General features: G+C 43.6%; 1 protein-coding gene across 2 annotated transcripts in view; it reads right to left on the bottom strand.

Annotated features, from left to right (window-relative positions):
- Positions 1-736: 736 nt before the first annotated feature.
- The window catches only part of ADAM17 (ADAM metallopeptidase domain 17), a 109870-nt gene continuing 96560 nt past the window's right edge, over positions 737-14046 (bottom strand). For both annotated transcript variants that reach the window (XM_068280316.1, XM_068280315.1), the window contains exons 15-20: positions 13732-13866; positions 13492-13622; positions 11419-11497; positions 10503-10591; positions 8528-8584; positions 737-2086 (exon numbers count right to left, since the gene is read on the bottom strand). In XM_068280316.1, the coding sequence (XP_068136417.1) occupies positions 1748-2086; positions 8528-8584; positions 10503-10591; positions 11419-11497; positions 13492-13622; positions 13732-13866 (830 nt within the window). In that variant the 3' untranslated portion in view covers positions 737-1747. The remainder of the gene's footprint in view (positions 2087-8527; positions 8585-10502; positions 10592-11418; positions 11498-13491; positions 13623-13731; positions 13867-14046) is intronic.

Here is a 14046-nt window from a genome sequence, read left to right as displayed (position 1 = left end):
TAACTCCAGAAGTCACACGGTTACATCACATTCAATACTTTATAGACACATGCGTCTATCCAAGTCCTGCGGCCATTTCTTCCATTCATTAGTGAAATGTCTGTTTACTGGTAGAGGCACAAGGATATCTCCATGGGAACCGCACTTCCTGGGTCATATGACTGCTTTATGGTACAGTAAATATGGAATGCAGTTCATGTGCTTGTCGTGCACATCTGTCTGTGCTTCTGAGGGCTAAGGGCAGGCACCAATATCTGCAGAGAGCGGGTTTTGGCACCTGACATTTTCACCAGGCTGGCTTGGCGGAGCTAGTCTACTTTAGGGGACCCACCGCAAATCCCCATAGACAATTTCACCTGGGCTGCAAAACGGAACAAATGTCTTCCGTTTGCTTGTTTAAACCTCCACAAGCCTTATATCCCTGGGTAGCTAAGCAGGTCCTCTAACGAATTTTGCGGTTTCGGTCAAAAAAAAAGTTGGAACTGACTGTACAGGAGCCGCCGAACGGCCGCAATTTCGGGTCCGTCAGCCATCTTTGTTCTGCTCTGCAGGTCGTTTCTTCCTCCTCATTGGAGGGATTGTTAGGTGGGGGCGTGCCAGCTTCTGTCGGCAGCTAACGAACCCTCCAATGAGGAGAAAGAAAGGACCTGCACAGCAGAAGGAAGATGGCCGACGGAACCGAGATGAAGGCCGTTCGGCGGCTCCTACACAGCCCATTTCAACTTTTTTTTGACCGAAAACCTCACAGTTCGTTACAGGATATGCTTACCTATCCGTGGGTATAAGGCTTGTGGGGGTTTAAACAAGGTGAAAGCGGACATTTGTTCCGTTTCTGCAGACCAGCTGAAAGTGTCTATGGGGATTTGCGGTGGGTCCCCTAAAGTAGACTAGCTCCGGCTTGGCTTCTATGATGGAGTACACAAAGAGAACTGAATCTCTTTTCATGAACTATTCATGAAGGAGTTACTGGGTCATTATTAGTGCATACGAGTCATATAGTGCAAGGGGAGAGGGGTTTGAAGTATGAAAATCAGTAAGTACAGTGTAATAGGCTACATGGAGGAATAAGAAAATCTGATCTGCCTGCTGTAGGACTGACCAACCAAAATTATTTACTATGTCACATTTCCTCTAATGGCCACCACAATAAATATCTGACCAACGCCATCCAGGTACTGAACAGAAAACAGTGCAGTGAATGTGGTCAAATAAACCTATCTTCATGTATATACACACCTTATATGACCTCTACTTGTCCATGATCTGACTGCATTAGGCTTGAGCCTCATTCTTACAGCCAAATCCCACAGTGATCAACGTCCAGAGTGTCTGTCTGAATATCCTTACACATATGTCCTATTTCAGTGATACAGAGCTATCAACACAGAGCCCACATTAAGCAGAGTGGGCTGGATGACCAATATATCTCCACACAATGGAGGTCTTTATTCCAGGAATAAAACCATATAAATATAGAAGATTCTATAATGCCTAACTATCCCAAATTCTACAAACCCCCTACACATGGCGGTGCTTAGACATAAATACAAATATATGACATCTTATAATGGCTTTGCTTCAGGCTTTTTTTGTTAGCATGTACAAAACAACACTTTCAGAAAAAAAATATGAAGTATATACAGCATTTGACAGTCTGGAATCGCGGGGCCTGCAAATGACGCTTAATGACTCCAGGAAATAAAGACTACTGTCTACTCATGACGATGAAATGATTGTCGCCGAGACGTCAACATTCGGTCTCCTTGCTGTCCACACGTCCCTGTCGCTGTAGTCTGAAGGATGAGGCCTTCTCACTCCTGACGACAGGGTGGTCGGTGAGATCCTCAAATGACTTGGCAGGAGAGCCGCTATTGGGGAAGGGGTCCTCGTCAAACTGGTCATCGAGATGGGAGTCTGTGCTAGGGTCCTCCTGGATAGTGTCCATTCTCTGATGGTCCCCTTTGGCAGAGCTCGGCACTGTTGGCGTTTGCTGCATGGGCTGGAAGCGATTAGTGTGCTGGGCAGAGGGGAAAGGCTTGACTATTCGTACCGGAGCAGAGTCCAGACTGCTGAGCATTTCGACATTCTGTCAGGAACGAAAACAACATATTAGCAATCTCTGAAGTAATCAGCACTGATCTATGAGCGTAACAGGATTGATAAATGTGGAAATAAAGATGTGTAACAAAAACAAAAAGGTCCATCATAAAGCAAAGAAAGTCCATTTAAAAATCAATAGCATCCTTAACTAATTAGCTAAGTGGTCTCCACACCTGTTCAAGAACATGCACCTAAAGTGACAATCAGAGATTGGGAGCCTGGGTGCTATAAGTAGCTCTCCAGCAGTATAGGGGGCCCACACATTTTCAGCTTGTGAGCTACTTCAAAAATTATGAATTGGGAAAGATTTAAAAGTAGATTTACCAGGGAGGTGTGGAATATACCCAGAAGTCCTTTGTGATCTACCAGTTTGTTATATTGGAGAATGAGTAGAAAAATAAAAATAAATGGGAGGCATACGGGGAGACACCTGCCCCCATTCAGGACCGAAAGAAACAGAATCCAGGTTCATCTCCTCAAGTGATGACACTTAGAGACTCTGTAACATCAAAAACCTCCCCTGGGGGGTACTCACCTCGGGTGGGGGAAGCCTCGAGATCCTAATGAAGCTTCCCACGCCGTCCTCTGTCCCACGGGGATCTCGCTGCAGCCCTCCGAACAGCCGGCGACAGACCCGACTGTGACTTCAATATTTACCTTTGCTGGCTCCAGCGGGGGCGCTGTGGCTGCTTTCGGCACGGAAATACCCGACCTCCGTCGGGTCCGCTCTACTGCGCAGGCGCCGGAAATTTGCGCCTGCGCAGTAGAGCAGACCCGACGGCGATCGGGTATTTCCGCCTATTTCGGAGCCGACAGCCGTCAGAGCGCCTGCGCAGGAGCCGGGAAGGTAAATATTGACGTCACCGCTGCACGGAGGGCTGCAGCGAGACCCCTGAGGGATGGAGGACGGCGTGGGAAGCCTCATTAGGATCCAGAGGCTTCCCCCACCCGAGGTGAGTACCCCCCAGGGGACGTTTTGTCGTTACAGTTCCTCTTTAACCTCCTTAGTGGTATTCCCAACCCAGGTTCGGTGTGAACAAAAGATGCTACTAGCGGTAATCCCAAGCCTGGGTTGGGGTAGGAATCTGCAAAGCGCCCAGCACAGCGGCATTTAGATCTCACCTCCCTCGGGATCTGGACACTCGCAACCCGTTTTCTTCTGGTCCTCCAAGGCTCCCCATCTCTTGGGTGAAAATGTCATCTGTCACATGACGGACTGTGCTATCACCACAGAGATAGTGCGCCACCCGGAGGACAGCAGGAAGAAATGCAAAGTTGGATCCCACGGAGATGGGTTCTGTGCAGGCGCTGTTGGAGAATCCCTCTAAGGTAAAATGGTGGTTGTGACGAACATTACGGAAAGTCGTACGCAATCGCCAACGATTTTCGTATGGTCGTGCACAATGACTGTCAGTCCTGTGTAAATGTACAATAGATGTCCTTTTTCCTCTCTTCTTACTGAGAGCAACAGTAACCTTCCCCCACATCCTGTGTCAGGAAAGAATTTCACACATGGCCACAACCCCTGCCGAAAAAGCCATTTGGCTACACAGCTCATCTTCCCCCAAAAGAAAAAAAAAACAGCTCGAACCAGTAAGATTAAAAATTCCCTCCAACTACTAGTAGAGAAGCTATGTACAATATTTAATGAGGTCCTAGAAGGTAGTACTTTGCCAAATACATTTAACGAAGCAATTATAGTACTTTTAAAACCCAACAAGGATCCTAATCAGTGCGGTTCCTATAGACCTATATCATTACTTAACTCAGATGCAAAAATTCTAGCTAATAGATTAAAAAAGGTCATCACTGATGTGATACACTGCGACCAGACTGGTTTTATGCCAGGGCGCAGCACTGACATTAAAGAGACTCTGTAACAAATTTTTCAGCCTTAGTTCTTCTATCCTATAAGTTCCTATGCCTGTTCTAATCTGCTCTGGCTTACTGCAGTCTTTCCTAACTGCACTGTCTCTGTAATAAATCAATGTATCTTTCCTCTGTCCTGTTTGTCGGGCTAAGGATTGATTGTGTGGAATGTGCAGGGCTGCTTGTGATTGGTAGAAGCGATACACACCCTCTGCAGGCCCCCTGCATACTCTGAATGACTCACACACTATGCTTAGCTGAGCCTATTAGAAGCTGGTTAGTTTGTTTGTAAACACTGCCTAAAACTGTTAATTACAAGCCAGGATTGCAGCAGAGAGTGGCAGAAACAGCACAGAGGGGCACAGGAGAAAATAATGAATAGAATGGTATGCTTTTTATTGTAAGAATATTAGAGTACAGATTCTCTTTAACATACGTAGACTTTTCACTAATATTTCCCTGCCAGTACAGGACAAAGGTAGACGCACCGTTGCCTCCTTGGATACAGAAAAAGCTTTCGATTCCGTAGAGTGGTCATACCTCTGGCAATTATTAAATTTATATGGGTTTGGAACTAATTTTATATCATGGGTTAAAGCCTTATATCACTCTCCAATAGCTAGGATAAAAACCGGCAGCTCCATCTCTCCTCCTTTTTCACTGTCTCGGGGTACGCGTCAGGGATGCCCACTATCGCCCTATCTCTTTGCGTTAGCCATTGAACCAATGGCAATTTTGTTAAGAGAATCAGCCGATGTTGAGGGCATACAGGTTGGCTCCCTTACTGAGAAAGTCTCCTTGTATGCAGACGACACTTTGCTGTACTTGGGGGACCCGGAAGCTTCTCTACGAACAGCTCTTCATATTATTGACTGATTTGGGAAGTTCTCGGGCCTCAGAGTCAACTGGGGAAAATCAGTTTTGATGCCATTAGACAACTTTGATACCAATTGCTATCCTAGCCTGTTACAATGGGTTAAACAATTCAAATACCTGGGGATCCAAGTAACTACGCAATTATCTGACTTCTACAAACTAAATATACAGCCAACAGTTGATAAATTTCAACAAAAAGCTTTAATATGGAAGACTCTCCCCTTTCTCTAATTGGTAAAATTAATATATTTAAAATGATATTCTTGCCTAAGTTTCTTTATATTTTTCGCCAAACGCCGATACTTATACCTAAGGCATTTTTTAAGAAATTACATTCACTGATTTCAAGTTTTATCTGGGGAGGCTGTGTGCCGAGGATTGGTCTTGCCACTCTACAGCTCCCAGCAGACCAGGGAGGTCTAGCACTTCCAAATATGTACCTCTATTACTGTGCTGCTGTTTTGGTCACCATAAGATGGTGGTTCTCTCAAGACAAATACAACGCCGCAGTTGCGGTGGAGGCAGCGAGGTTGGGCTCTTACGAGAGACTAACCCTGCTGGCGTTCAGGGGCACCAGGGGAGATCCTAGATGCACGATTCCTATGTCCACCACAACTAAAATATGGAAAGACATGCTCGCCTATACAGGTAACGCGGGGAAACTCTCTCCCCACACACCACTCTGGGACAACCCCTCTCTGCTTCATTTTTCACAAATACCAGATCCAGGTTTGTGGGCCCGCCAGGGTATAAAAGCCATTCAACATATAATGGGTAATGACGGACTTTTACCTTTCAATTCCCTTAAAAGTGCCTTTGATCTACCTAATAAAATGTTCTTCAGATATCTACAACTTCGCCACGCTTATAATACTCAATTTAAGGACAGTAGGCCACTTTTGGTCTCCTGTGATATAGAGCAAACACTAATGGTAGAGGACCTGGACAAACCTCTTTCAGTAATATATTTTGGTCTTATGAATAATAATACTCATAGTCTTTCAAGATGCCAGTCCAGATGGAACGAGGAAGTTCCGGGATTGGATGACAAGGACTGGGAGGAAATCTTAGAAAACTTTGTTAAAGTACCGATATCTGCTAGAGACAGATTAATACAATTTAAATTCCTCCATCGTACTTATCTTACTCCTGTGCGTATGCACAAAATCTCTACCTCCAATACTCCCAATTGTCCTAGGTGCAACGTCGATCCTGGAACTTTCTTCCATATGTTTTGGGACTGCCCTCATATATATTCATTTTGGTCTAAAATTAATGACCTAATTAATGAAATTCTGCAAACACAACTAATACTCTCTCCCCGGACATTTCTGCTGGGACTGTTAGACGATACCCCACCGGGTAAACACCCCCAATACTTAATTAGAATCCTATGTTTTTATGGTCGTAGGGAAATTCTACGCACCTGGAAATCTGATAAACCTCCCTCCTTTAACTACTGGAAATGTTCTATCATGAAGGCCCTGCCTTTATATCGCTTAACGTATAAAAGCCGCAACTGTCCCAGTAGATTTGACAAAATTTGGGCCCCCTGGTATAACAATGTGGAAGCCCTCCCCTCTGGACCAGAGGAATGACCTCACTAGCAAATTAGTATTCTACTTGCTCAAATTAGGGAACTAGGTCAAACTTAGTCTACTAGTTCTGGTTACAGAGGCAAGCACTGGAAACTTAAAGCTACTACTATCTTCACTTTTCTGTCTTAATTCTCCCCCCCCCCCCCCCTCCCCTCTTTCTCTCTCTCTCCCTAATTCCTCTCAACTTTCTCTACAGTTGGCATAGCTCATGCAACTCTGACTAACTCAGGAGATGTAATAATATTGGATATCCTTGCATATGTCTCAAAGACCTTAATATGTAATCCTGTTTAGTTCATACTGTATTGAATATATGTATATACCGCATGAGATGCTCACAGCTTTCCTTCCTTTACGTTTTACTTCCCATGTAATTTCATATTGTATACAACTGTAGTTCATCTAATTGCTGTCCTTTTGGGTACCTGCGTGTACTTGTTTGTACGTGTTTTTTCGAAACTCAATAAAAATTGATTTGTTAAAAAAAAAATTCCCTCCAAGCTCATAGCCTCAAACAAAGGGAACGTTAATTTATTAATAATTCAAAATAGGTTTGGCACAGAAAGACAAAAATTACATTTCCTGATACCTAGGAAACAGTTCTGTCATTCACCTGAATTATAATTTATATATAATTTATAATAATAATTTATATTTTCTAGCTATCAGGAATCATTAGAGAAACCACTTTATCCGGCCTGCGTAGAGCGAATGCAATAGAATAGGTGTGTATAACCTCGTTTGATACAGGGTCGCAAGCCGCTTATGAATATAGTCTCGGATTTGCGATGCGCCAATCTGGGGCAGAGTTACACAGATTATTAATAATCGGTACATTTCTTGCTCTGAGTCTGGGGGGCGGCAACCTGCTGATTAGGAGGTAAACCCGCCTTAAACACACCTACTTTCCAGGTAGTGACAGCCCCAAGACTCAGGTCCTATAAAAGTGGGGCGGGACCAAACCTGCCCAGTTCTCCAAATTTCATCGACCAGGAAAGTCCAGGCATGCGTTCCAAGGAGAACTGCCACATGCCGTGTGTTCAAAGGACTCTTAACCTGAATGCCTACATTTAAACTGGACTCTTTCTTCATGCTCCAAATGGACTCTCAGCTATAACTAAGTAAGAATTTTCTAATTTTATTCCCTTTTATTTTTAAGCTCTGTGTGTATATGTTAATTGGTGTATATAACTGTATGTAATGCATTTTTGTTATTAAACGCTTAAAAATCATTTAGCGGTTATGACCTGTTGCTGAACGTACACAATCGTACCTATTCTCCTGAACTCGCTACCCTGTGTTTAATAGAAGTATACATTTATAACCCGTATGCGAGAACCCGGCCCAGATATAACGATCTGACCCAGGTTCCTGCATACTGCTAAGGGTTAATCGAGCGTTCTCAAAGTTCTAGTATAATTACAGTAGCGGGCTGTGTAACTCGCTTGGTGGCAGATCTTTGAATTGTATGTGTGTGGTGAATCAGTTGGTGTCCGGACGCTCCCTCCATTAGTCAGTTCATCAACTGCGAAGTCGGGTTTACGCTTCGTGATGGACAAAATGACAGTGTGAGAGGATTTCTGACTCTGATCGATTAACCCACCCGCAGACCGGCCTTGCGGTCTGTGACAGTGGTGCCAAAGAGGGTGTGGCCAATCACACAGCAAAATCAATGATCCCTTTGTACACTCACATGCAAATACTCAGTGCGGACCAACCATCCAGGAACGACTACTATCCCTGCAGCTAAGATATAAGCAGAGGTCTTATGAAAACATTGCATTATTTTGCATAGTCACATCACCACGCAGAGGCTTCCCCAAGTTTGTATGTGTCCTAAATCTGGCCCTATTACATGCATAATGCAACATACAAACATACAGTGTATGGACCTATCAAACGATTAGGAGCACACATCCTAATATCTTCTCTCGGGACACATAGTGATAGGAATAGAGAGCCACGTCAGCTGATGTGTGTAGTCATCTTCACAGTGCAGAGTTCCATCAGTAATATGGTCACATCTGTGACTGGTTTATACTTAGAAGGAGATTGCTCTACTAATAGGCAGGAAATACACTTACGCTGGGTAAGAATAAGGATTTGGCGCTCTCTTCATACTGCTTGTCTAGTTTCTTATCCTGATGACAGAGGGACAAAGAAGAATTGTTTGTTACATAAATAAGAGAAAAGTGAATACAGTACATGGCAAACATCCTGCTCTCTGCAGGAAATGCAGACATTTCTCTATAACAGGGTTTCCAATCACAGTTGCAAACATATGATCACTTAGGGCCCTTTTACACTTGTGCGCTTTACTAGCGATTTCAACATTGCTCAAAAGCGCTAGCGTTTCAAAAAGCGCTTGTTCAATGAATTGTCTATGGTTCTGTTCTCATCTAAGCGTTTAGCGTTTTGCTGAAACGCAAACGCGTAGCATGCAGCATTTTCTGTGCGATTGGCGTTTCAATGTTAAGTATTAGCTATTAGCTAATCACTGAAAAACCACTTTCTATACAGTGAAAAATCGCTTGGAAAGCACTCATAAAAAATACACTGGAAAACGCCAGAAAATCGCTAAGCGCTTGCATTTATCGATTTTAGGTGTGAATGGGCCCTAAGATGCTACTAATTCTGTGAATGCAGATTGTATGCAGATTGCAGGCAACTTGGAACTGTGCCAACCAAATGAGCTTTCTGCCGACTTTGTTTGGCCTAATTTCAGGATGCAAAAAATATGCATTAAATTAGCATGCAAACTGGAATTATTAGTACTGTATCTCATTGCCGTCTCTAGTGACCATCTGCTCAGTCTCTGTGTACCTTGTGCTCCAGTCCACCTACTGTTACAGAAATAAGTAGTCCCGGTCAATGAGATGCTAATCATTTGAGTTGATGCAAGATTATGCCAATTTTGTATGCAAATTTATGCAACTTAAAAATCCAATCTTGCTGTGGAGGACTTTGATTGGTCAATTTTCAAGCTAAAAAATTTGCATCACTTCAGAATTAATTGCATCTCATTGTCCATCCCTAGAAAGTAGGTGTTTTAAGATAAGTGTTCATCAACTTGGCTAGGATGGAGAGCAAAACAACCTGTACACAAGTCCTCCTGGCAAACGGTTACCCTACTAAGTACTGACCACTAGTGTACAAAATATGATCTCCCTTTTATAAATATGGCGCTAAAAAAGTGGTAATCATATTTTAAAGAGAACCCGAGGTGTGTTTAAAGAATGTTATCTGCATACAGAGGCTGGATCTGCCTATACAGCCCAGCCTCTGTTGCTATCCCAAACCCCACTAAGTTCCCCCTGCACTCTGCAATCCCTCATAAATCACAGCCGTGCTGTGAGGCTGTGTTTACATCTGTAGTGTGAGTCTCAGCTGCTCCCCCGCCTCCTGCATAGCTCCGGTCCCTGCCCCCGTCCCTTCCCTCCAATCAGCAGGAAGGGAAGGGATGCAGGCGGGGACTGGAGTTCTGCAGGAGGCGGGGAGAGCAGCAGACTGACACTACAGAGATAAACACAGCCAGCTCTGACAAGCTGTTTGTCAGCAGCGTGGCTGTGATTTATGAGGGATTGCAGAGTGCAGGGGGACCTTAGGGGGGTTTGGGATAGCAACAGAGGCTGGGCTGTATAGGCAGATCCAGCCTCTGTATGCAGATAATATTCTTCAAACCCACCTCGGGTTCTCTTTAAAGAGTTAAGGAATAAAAATGTCAGTGTCGCCCCTGACTAGCAAGTAAGTACTAGCCAAAACACTTGTATCTGGCTGAACAAACAATTCTCATAACAGGATAGTGCTGAAAATGTTTAAAAGCTCTTTATTCCTTTTTGTTGGGAGCTGAATTGATCTGATTTTAGGTCACACTGACATTGCCGCTTTGCACACTTCAGAATTAAAATTTCAGCCCTTACATTCAGAATAAGAATATGAGACTCCTGAAAAGCTCAGTCCGCAAATGCATTTAACTTAGTAGGCACATTTGTGATTAAACATGATGATAAAACCAGCTGTTGTAACTTTTACAGCTCTGTTGTAGTAGGATTTACTCACCACACAGTGGACGAGTATACTGAGTGGGATCCAGAAGATTAAAGAGAACACAATAACCGATCCAACAATGTTATCTGCCAGGAACTTGCCTAAAAACACAACGTGTGACCAATCAGGAAGCAGTATATTAAAAAAACTGTTAAAAAGGTAACTAGAACCACATTAAAATCTTGTTTTTATGTATTTATTGTGTTTGGTAGAACTAGCACACTTTTTTTTAGCGCTTTCTAGTGATAGGTTGTAGTGACACTGCTCTTCTTGCGTGATATACAAGTAAAACTGCAGTGAAATAAAGCACTTCTCTGGCCTCTTAAAGTGTACCTGAGACGACCTACAAAATACATTTTATACATACCTGGGGCTTCCTCCAGCTCCATGCGGGCTTCTCTGCTGCCTCCATTTGCCGCTATGGGTCCTGGTAAGTGAGTCAGAAGGTGCAAGGAGATAGATTTGGTGTAGGTTTCAGCTATGGTAACACTACGCATGTGTCTGAAAACCTGCTTTGGTATAGGCTTTTGCTATGGTAACACTACACGTGTCTGTCGGAAGATTGCTTTGGTGTTGGCCTTTGCTATGGTAACACTACGTGTGTGTCGGAAGATTGCTTCAGTGTAGGCCTTTGCTATGGGAACACACTTGTGTGTCTGTCGGAAGATTGCTTCAGTGTAGGCCTTTGCTTTGGTAACACTAGACATGTAAGCCTGAAGATTGCTTTAGTGTAAGCCTTTACTGTGTTAACACTACGCGTGTCTGTCTGAAGATTGCTTTGATGCAGGTCTTTGCTATGGTAACACTATGCATGTACACCGTCAGTTTAACACATAAGTGGTATTGATTGAGGGTAAAAATACATATAATCAATGTGTTTCTTAGGTGAGCCAATAAATATAATGTAAACCGTTAATAAAGAACTTACCTAACATGTTGATGCTAAGCTTGTCAATGAAATCCCAGATTCTCTCGATCACATCCTGCACCTGCTTCTCACACTTCCCCTGTGTGTGTGAGACATAAAAAGCTTGCCATTAATTCAGAATATTCATGGCTGAATGATGGTTGAACTGGGACATGAGGGAGAGTGAGAGAACTTCTTTTGTCCTTGCACATGGAGTGGTGTTACTAAATATGTTCAGCAACATGACAGAACTCAGGCTCTAAAGCTGAGTACACACGTACGATAACGATCGTTCAAAAACGAACGATAACGACAATCGGAACGATAATCGTGCGTTCAAAAAGTGTGAACGATCGTTTTTGTGAACGATAACGATCGTTATCGTTCAATCGGACCGATCCAACCCGGCGGATTTTTTCGAAAGATAATCGTTCAATCGTTGCAGTGTGTACAAAGATCGTCCGATAACGCATGTTCTTATTGCCTGTCATAACGTCACTTCCGTTTGCGCACGCATTTTTTTATCGTTCGTCGTTCAGTACTTTATACTTATATCGTTCACGTGTGTACACAATCGTTCATTACGAACGATCTTTTCAGTCTAATTTGAATATCGTGTAAACGTCACGAATCGTTCGTAACGAACGATCTTTATCGGACGTGTATACGAACCTTAAGGGTGCATACATATCCAGTTTTGATTGGCTAATCACTGACCAATTTTACCACCTTCACGTAGCACGAGGCCCAACATATTTCAATACTATGAACAGATTGTGTAGGTAAGCTCTCAGACTACAGTCGCAGTGGCAGGATAGTGCAGTTCTCCCCAGAATTATTTTTCCAGCCGTGTGGCATGAAAAACTAGCCGGGTGGGGCACGATGAGAGAGTACAGGGCACACGCTTCTCTGCACAACTCGGCTTACAGCAGAGAAGGAGGTAAGCTGATGACAGCCGAGTGCTCACTAAAACTAGCCGGGTGAAGCACTCGGCTAAAAGGGCCTGGGGAGAACACTGTAGTGTACAGTTAAGGGCTCTTCATCTGACACAGGAGACCTGAGAGGGAACCTTGGCTCTTCCCTTTCAGTAAGGCAGCACCTATTCAGTAGACCTTGGGCAAGACTCCCCACACTGCTACAGCCTAGTGGAGTGGCTGCAGCTCTGGAGCTTTGAGTTCGCCAAGAGAAAAGTACCATATTTATATATGTTTACATTAAAAGTGGTAAAATTGGCCAATCATTGGCCAGTCAAAATTGGATGTGTGTATACACACCTTCATTTTTTTATTGGCCAAGGATTGCCCAATTTTACCACCTCCGTGTAGTATGAGGCTCAACAGGTTTTGAATACTACCGTATTTAGCTCTCATGGTGCACAGAAGTGGTAAAAGCGGTCAGTGATTGACCAATAAAAATTGAAGATGTGCACCAGCCTTAAGGCCTCTTGCACACTACATGCGATTTCGATTTTTTATGCGTACGATTTTTGATTCAGATTAAAAAACGTAGCAGCATGCTGTATATTTTTTTTTAATCGGAATCAAAAATTGGATCAGATAAAAAAAAAAAAAAAAAAAAAAAAAAAAAAAAATCGAAATTGCATTTAGTGTGCAAGAGGCCTTACAGTGGTTTTTAAGTGATCTGGCACTTTGGATCAGTAAATGATCTCTGGGACACCTGTGTTGATGCTAGGCCAGAACCCAAAACGATAATAAGCTATAATCTTGGGGGGACAAAAATCTAGCACCTGTATACAGCCTTACATCTATGTAGGCAATGAGAGTGGGATGCTGTATCTCTCACAGCCTAGGGAGACATTATTCATTCTTAACACATCCTGTCAGGAACATACTGCAGCATCTTGTGCCACTACCTCATGAGCAGAAGCAGGCAAGATGCTGATAAAGGCCAGTGGCTAGAGATAGTGAGCTAAAACAAGACTGATGTGTCAGTTCATCACGAAGGACTGTTAGAACTTTCAGTGGAAAGTCTGATGCATTGAGTAAGCACAGAAGGGCTGATGTACTCTGGTGTTATCAGCAGATGAGGGTGAAGACAGACAGTGCCAAATGCCCAAAACAGAGGACAACTCACATTCATATCACAGAAGCCCACAGTGCACGGCTTTCCTTTCCGCAGGAACAGGTACTGCTGCTTGTCATCCATGTATGGACTGCAGATCCCATTCTGATCCCGACAGCAAACTTTACACGAATGTTCAGTTTCTAGAAAGACAAAGCAGGACTTACTGGTGACCAGGTAACACTGATGAAAGAGAACTACACTTCCCATAATTCTCAGCAAGCTGAAATGTCAGAGGTTTCTGTGACGTACCATTGCAGGCACATGACTTCAGACTCTTTTCGATCTCGCAGAAAGGCCGACATTCTCCGCTGACACATTTCCCCAAATCCACACACACGGTGTTATCCTCAGCATTGCCAGGTACAGGGCACTCACTGCTATTTCCTACACAGGAGAAAAACATGGTCATTTATGGCACAAACACAATTTACAGGACACCTTCCACACATAAGATGGGTTTCTTGCACAGCAGCTTTGTGTGGTAATTGTACTTTTCAAGGCCAGTGCTCACCATACACAGAGAAATCACTGTCAAGGCTATCAGCAGTGTATGCAGTCGTAGTG

Source organism: Hyperolius riggenbachi, chromosome 4 (genome assembly GCF_040937935.1).
Source record: "Hyperolius riggenbachi isolate aHypRig1 chromosome 4, aHypRig1.pri, whole genome shotgun sequence".
Classification (NCBI taxonomy): domain Eukaryota; kingdom Metazoa; phylum Chordata; class Amphibia; order Anura; family Hyperoliidae; genus Hyperolius; species Hyperolius riggenbachi.
This window is presented reverse-complemented; position numbering and strand designations above follow the sequence as displayed.